The sequence below is a fragment of the Rhododendron vialii genome, chromosome 10a, assembly GCF_030253575.1.
Source record: "Rhododendron vialii isolate Sample 1 chromosome 10a, ASM3025357v1".
Classification (NCBI taxonomy): domain Eukaryota; kingdom Viridiplantae; phylum Streptophyta; class Magnoliopsida; order Ericales; family Ericaceae; genus Rhododendron; species Rhododendron vialii.
Window position 1 is genome coordinate 24247642 of NC_080566.1, and position 7838 is coordinate 24255479.

General features: G+C 43.2%; 1 protein-coding gene across 1 annotated transcript; it reads right to left on the reverse strand.

Annotated features, from left to right (window-relative positions):
• Positions 1-1487: 1487 nt before the first annotated feature.
• Positions 1488-4642, reverse strand: LOC131303019 (uncharacterized). The gene is made up of 4 exons (XM_058329812.1): positions 2965-4642; positions 2735-2848; positions 1998-2459; positions 1488-1780 (listed from the first exon to the last, which is right to left on the reverse strand). The coding sequence occupies exons 1-4, from the start codon at positions 4640-4642 to the stop codon at positions 1488-1490; spliced, it is 2547 nt and encodes an 848-aa protein (XP_058185795.1).
• Positions 4643-7838: the final 3196 nt, after the last annotated feature.

Here is a 7838-nt window from a genome sequence, read left to right on the forward strand (position 1 = left end):
ATGCAAACCCACTGAATCTAATCCACGGAAACGAGACCAATAGACTTCCTAAGGTACTCAAACCTAAGAGAATCTAACGGTTTTGTGAAAATATCAGCTTTTTGTTCATGAGTGGGTACAAACTCGAGAGTAATGACTCCATCTTCTACAAGTTCACGAATAAAGTGATGACGGATGTCAATATGTTTGGTCCGAGAATGTTGGATAGGATTCTTGGAAATATTGATTGCGCTAGTGTTATCACAAAATACCGTCATTTTGCCTTGAGGTAGGCCATAATCTTTCAACATTTGTTTCATCCACGTAAGTTGTGTGCAACAACTGCCGGCCGCTATGTATTCAGCCTCAGCGGTAGATAGAGAGACACAATTTTGCTTTTTACTATGCCATGCAACAAGAAAATTTCCTAGATAAAAACACCCGCCCGAGGTACTCTTTCGATCATCAGCACTACCGGCCCAATCAGCATCGGAATACGCAGCTAAATCAATATTAGTACGACAAGGGTACCAAAGACCGAGTGAATTAGTGCCCTTAACATAGCGTATTACCCGCTTGAGAGCAGTTAGGTGAGATTCTTTAGGGTCGGACTGATAACGAGCACAAACACCAATGCTAAAAGAAATATCAAGACGACTAGCGGTGAGATACAAAAGAGTACCTATCATGCTACAATAAAGAGTAGGATCAACACTCACGCCGTCGACATCTTTACCAATTTTAATACTCGTGCTCATGGGTGTACGTGTGGTTTTAGAATCTGTCATGCCAAATTTTTTGATTATATCTTTAGCATAAGTAGACTGAGACAAAAATATACCATCATCCATTTGACGAATTTGAAACCCAAGAAAATAAGTCAATTCTCCCATGAGACTTATTTGAAATTCATGGGACATTTGGGTTCCAAACTGTTTGGCATGTAACTCACGCGTGGAACTGAAAACTATATCATCAACATAAATTTGAGCAATCAGAAGATCGCTTTCTATTTTACAAATAAACAAGGTTTGGTCAACTCCCCCTCGAACAAAACCAGTATTTAACAAATGATCAGTGAGACGCTCATACCAAGCACTAGGAGCTTGTTTTAAACCATATAAAGCCTTACAAAGGCGGTACACATGATTGGGAAAAGAACGATCAACAAAACCCTTAGGTTGTTCAACATAAACTTCCTCTTTTAAGTTCCCATTTAAAAAAGCACTTTTGACACCTATTTGTGAAAGTTTAAAGTTTAAATGAGATGCAATGCCAAAAAGTAATCTAATTGACTCTAGCCTTGCAACCAGAGCAAAGGTTTCCTCAAAGTCAACTCCCTCAATTTTTGTATAGCCCTGAGCAACCAATCTCGCTTTATTTCTAACCACAACGCCATCACTGCCCTTTTTATTTTTAAAAATCCATTTGGTGCTAATGACGTTTGTGTGCAAAGGCCCAGGGACCAAATACCAGACATTATTACGAGTGAACTGTTGCATTTCCTCCTACATGGCCCCTATCCATAACTCATCACTCAAAGCTTCTTCTACCTTCTTGGGTTCTAGAGAGGAGGTGTAACAGACATAGTTGGCAATGTTTGTAGCTTTCCTTCTGGTTAACATACCTTCATCTAGATTTCCTACGACAAGATCTTTAGGGTGATTGAGTTTGACTCTTGCTGATGGTTCTTTAGCATTTGAGGGAATTAGATCATGTTGTCCTAACTCCTCATCATAGGATGACTCACTGGCGTTAGACTCGGTTTCAACAGCCTTCTCTTTCTCACTAGGCTCTCCCCCTACATCGAAAGCAGGAATATCTATCGGAGTACTCACAGGCGTCTCCCCTTCAAAGATTTCCCAACTCGATCCCTTCATCATCGTCATCAACCTGGGGGACTGACTCGTCAATAGTGTTATCGTCAACTACTACATTGGCTGACTCAACTAGGGTGGAGATGCGAAGATTATATACTCTAAAAGCTCTACTTGTGTTGGAGTATCCTAGAAAAATACCATCATCACTCCGAGAATCAAATTTACCAAGAGATTCGCTATCTCTCAAGATGTGACATTTACTACCAAAAACCCGAAAATATTTTACAGAGGGTTTCTTACCATTCCAAATCTCATAAGGAGTACACGTAGTTTCGGGTCTCACATAGACCCGATTTATGGTATAGCAAGCAGTGTTAATGGCCTCGACCCACAAATCCCTAGGGACACGCTTGGCATGGAGCATGACTCTAGCCATTTCTTGGAGAGTTCTATTTCTCCTGTCAACAACCCCATTTTGTTGAGGTGTGCGAGGAGCTAAGAACTCATGCTTGATGCCTTTATCATCACAGTATTTTGTCAATTTCAGAGTTCTCAAATTCTCCACCATGATCACTTCTAACACGTATGATAGGATATCCCTTTTCATTTTGAATACGAAGGCAAATCGATTTAAAACAAGCAAAAGCATCAGACTTTTCTCTAAGATAACCGACCCAGGAAAAATGAGAGAAGTCATCTACAATAACTAGGATATATCGTTTACCTCCTAAGCTTTCAATGCGAAAGGGACCCATAAGGTCCATGTGAAGAAGTTCAAGACATTTAGTGGTAGCAACGATGTTAGTCTTTTTGTGGGAACTTTTGACTTGTTTTCCTTTCATACATCCTCCACAAACTAATCCTTGCCCATTGGCAAGTTTGGGCACACCTCTTACAACTTCGTTTAGTGATACGATGCAATTTTGAGAAATTACCATGCCATAAGCGTTGGTGCCAAAGTTCAACATCATCAAGCATAATACGATTACATACAACAAGATTATCCATTTGAACACAGTAGCAATTATCAGACGATCTAACACCTTTAACTACACAGACACCAGATTCATTAACAATAGAGCAACCATTTTTAGAAAATTGAACTTCATGCATGTTGTCACAAAATTGTCCAATACTTAACAAATTAGCTTTCAATCCCTCTAACATATAAGACATTTTCCAAATGTGGAAGACCGTGAGTAGATATGGTGCCTCCTCCCTATATTACCATCACCAAAAGTGACGAAACCACCATTGTATTTTTCTAATTTACTAAACCAAGACTTATTGCCAATCATATGCCTAGAGCAACCGCTATCTAAATACCAAGCATGAGAGTAATCTGCTTTGAATGCAGTGTGAGCAACATTACACACTATATCAACTTTCTTCCAAACTTGTTTAGGTTTATTATGCATTTGAGATAGGTGGTTGAAAGAATTCTGGCTCGGTGAGGTATTACGTTCATTTAATCCTTTGGCAAAACTAGACAGTTTTTGAATTTCCTCAACAATGTGTGATGTTTGATTGGCCAAATGACTCAATTGTTTTTCAAAATTTTCATTATGTTTTTCAGACTTAGGTTGAGATATCTTACGAGGTTTTCTAAAATTAGGGACACTATGTTTTGGCCCATAATAGACATTAGGAATTTGAAACCTACCATTTCCATTTTTATTATTGTTAAGAAACTTGTAGCAATAAGGACGAACATGACCTAGAGTACCGCAATGGTGGCAAGTGATAATCCATTTCTTAGGGATAGGACAATCTAAGGTCTTAGGAATAGTTGAGGAGACGGATTTCACAAATTTGATCTCCTTGTTAGGTTTTTCACTAATCTTAGCAGCAACAGATGGCGGGTAGATAAAACCAAGGCCGCTTCTATTTTTAAAAGTATGAGTCAGTTCAACTATACGAGAAGCGCCACAGTTATTTCTTTTAATGGCCTCACTGGCCTCTTTTAAATCGTGTTCCAATACTTTGACTCTCTCCTTAGATATCCCAAGAGCCTTCAAGGCCACCAAACATTCTTTTTCAATTTTAGCAAATTTTTCATTGAAATTTGTTTGGTGCGCTTTTAACTCTTCTATTTCATGAATCCTAGAATCAACATCAACACGAAGACTATTTCTCTCAATTTCAACCTTTTTAATGACAAGAATCAATTCTTTCTTTTTCTTTTTCAGTTTAACGCATTCTTTGAAAAGTTCATTATAAGCATCATGAATAGATTCTAAGTCATCCTCATCATTGTTAACATCCTCATCACTAGATTCATAGTTATCCTCAATACTACACGTAGGTGTAGACACAAACGCTTCTGGTGATGTAGGAGATGTCACACTAGCAACAAGGACTGTGTATCTTGGGACTTCGTCAGTTTTATTGTGACTATTTTGAGAATTGCTCGCTTCCTCACTATCATCATCCCAAGTGACTTTGTACCCCCTATTGGATTTCTTTTTGAGTGTGTCGGGACATTCAACTTGAACATGACCAAAACCATGATACTCATAACATTGAATGCCTTGGGGTTGCTTAGATTTATCAGTAGAAAACTTCTTATCACCAAAACCTGAATTGTTCATTTTAGGTCCATCATTAGAAGCTGACGAGTTTCCTTGCTTATTATCTTTTCGAAACTTCACAAATTTTTTGAATTTTTTAGCGAAGAAAGCAAGTTCCTCTTCATCAAGTTGATCATCACTATCTTGGGAAACATAGAATTTTTCATTGGAAGTTTTAAAAGCAATACTCTTACTAGCCTTAGAAATTGGTTTCTTAGACAGGTGATTTAGTTCAAAAGTTTGGAGTTTTCCAACTAACTCCTCAAAAAGCATACTGTCAACTTAAGGCCTTTCTTCAATGGCCACAACTTTGGTTCTGAATCTTTTAGGAAGAGACCTAAGAACTTTACAGCAAACTTTGAGATTGGAAATGGGTTCACCTAATGCATGAAAAGAATTAACAATGTCACTCAGCTTGGTGATAAAACTATCAAAATTTTCATCTTCAGACATTCTTAGTTCCTCAAAGCGCATCGTAAGCATTTGGAGTTTTGAAGTTTTAATTTTCTTAGTACCCTCGTGAGTGACTTGGAGAATATCCCAAGCCTCTTTTGCAGTGGTGCACGCGGAAATACGACTAAACTTAGTTTTACTTAAAGCACCATAAATAGCTCCTAAAGCACGGGAATTTGCCTCAAAAATTTCATTATCTGTAGTGTTCCATTCGATGTCTTCTTTAAGTCTCATCTGCTTAGTAGTAGTATCCTCTATTTTAGGAGCTTCATACCCGTATCTCACAGACCTCCAAACCTTAATACCTAGGGAACTTAAGTGAGTCGTCATTCGTGCTTTCCAGTAGGGATAATCATTCCCATCAAAGTAGGGCGGCCTCGAGTTGGAGGCTCTCTCGCGTGGTGCATTTGTGTCCATGATCACAGGATCAATACTCTGGTGATAAAACCCAAAAAAAATGAGCAACTAGGCTCTGATACCAATTGAAATTATGCGGAAGCTCAACCCAGTCCTAGAGGGGGGGTGAATAGGACTCGTTTAAAAAATGATTACCTTTTTTTTAATAGCACTTCTTTTTATTTTTTGAAAAAGATTTACGAAGAACTATAAACTAATCATGTGCAAAAAAAAATAAACAGAGACAAGACACATGATATACGTGGAAAACCTTAGGGTCCGAATAACCTGTAGTAGGCCGAGCTTAATTGGGATTCCACCATTGACCACCTCTACTCCTCTGCTGCTGCCAGTCGCAGTAAGGGTGGCTAATCCACTCTATCTAGGCTCGGCCTGAGCCGAGGCACACCAGTCATCGACTCTGCTTTTCCTTTGCGTCCGGTGACGGAGGATCTACGCTAAGCTCGGCAACCATTTGGGTTCGGCTCCGCGGACTATGTCGCCTAGCCCGAATCCCCTTCAGGCTCGGCTTCCCTTCAAGGTAGGCAACCGACAAGTTCTTCTGGGCTCGGCCACCCGCGCGGCCACGTGCCCACCCTCGTGTGGAGACGGTTAAGCCTTGGGATAATCATGAGCGCACATGGATGTGCCAGCTCAGCCCTAAAAATAGTTACCGGATCTATTTGGTGACGTCACGATGACATTGCCGGGGCCGTGCAAGGCACGTGCTTGTGCTTGGAGAGCAAGTCAGGGAGCTCTATAAATACTTGGCGATGGTAACCCTAAAGAGGTACATGCTACTACATACTCACACTCATTGTCTTCTGCCTCCCCTCTCTGCACAATACTTATCCTCTCGCCGAAGGGCCTTGTCGGGACAACCCCCGGCCAGGTCTTAGTCGTGCGCTCCCTGTGCAGGCTAGGAGAAGACTCAATAACCATCAAGCCACCAGCGAAGGAACGAGGATCGAGGATCACGGGCCACACAATTGGTGAACCTGACGTGAAGCACTTCTGATTCAAACGGCTCTCACATCCTCCAAACCCCCACCCCCCCCACTCCTCCGTGAAAAAATGACCAAACCACTCACCATGGGCGGAGATCAGACGGATGTAGCCATCTCAGGGACCAAAGACGCTAGCGGAAATGTCATCCCCACAACACCCCATGAGAGGCACATATCCATGTCCCTCGCCCCAGGATCCGGTCTCTCACCAGTCGCGGACGACGTAACGGCGGCATATATCCGTTTGCTACAGCGTCGCGACGACGAACGCGATAACGAGTTGGCTGAGCTAAGGGCGGAGGTGGCCCAAATGAAACAGCGCATGCAGCAAGAGACCACCCCTTCCGCATCCAGATTTGGTGTAGGAGGGGGTAGGAGAAGGCGAACGCCACCTCCACCACCACCACATCATAGGCGTCAGAACGAGGGAGGCCAACGCGGATCCGTAAAAGACCACCTAGGCTTCACCCCGGCACCGGGGGACGCCAGAGAGATAATCCTTTACAAGCAACCCACCGCATCTAGAACACACCGCTCAAAAGAACACCACGATCGAACCAACACTAGGGATACCGAGTCATTTACAAGCACATACTCGACTGGTCGCGCAGAATTCTCTCGCACAACGGTTTCCCACCGTAGCCGAGATTCTGTGGAGACCAGACGCCATGTATCTGAACGACTCAGAGAAATCCCTGCAGAAAAGTTCGACAACAGCAACCAGGCTCGACGGAACGGAAAGGGCGTGCGTATTGACGAGCCAAACAACGAGACCAAATCCCATAAGGACAAAGGAGAAACGGTTGACGAACATCGCCGGGTGACAGCAGATTTACGAGACAAACTCCGGCATCGAAACCGTGAAAAGTCTCCAGATAGAGAGTCCAAGAGAACAAAGACGGATGAGCACGGCAGGCTGCCACGCCCTGGTTTTGAGCGGCAGCTGAAGGATCTCGGCGTTTCTCCCTTCACACCCCACATAATCAACACGACGGCCGAACCCAACTTCCACCTGCCAAAGTTTACGAAGTTTGATCCTACCACATGCGAAGCCTACACCCACCTTATCCACTTCCGTCAAACCATTGAGCTATGCACTACGAGGGACGAAATCAAATGCAAAGCGTTCCCATCCAGCCTCGGCTCCCTTGGACTCCAGTGGTTCAACAAATTGCCCGCTGGATCCATACGGAACCTGGCCGACCTTGAACGCGCTTTCAACACTCGCTTCATCACCAGTAACAGGACAGCCAAAGAGCCTGAGTCCTTGTCCCAGATGAGGAAGCTGCCAAACGAAACACTCAGACACTACGCCGAGCGTTATTGGCAACTTTTTAATGAGATCCCCGGAATCGACGAGTACTGGGCCGCGCGCACCTTCAAAAATGGGTTAGAATCTGGCAGCAAAATACTCGACGAGCTGGCTATTCGACCTCCGCACGGCATGGGAGAGTTGATGCGTGTCGTGGAACGATTTTGTGCCCTTGAGGAGTTCTATGCGGACCGAGCCGCTCAGGGGATCCCCAGTTTAACAACCTGCCTACTGACGACGACTCCTCAGCTGCAGACACCAGTCGTAACTCAACAATCCCAGCCAAAGAAGCAGGTACACA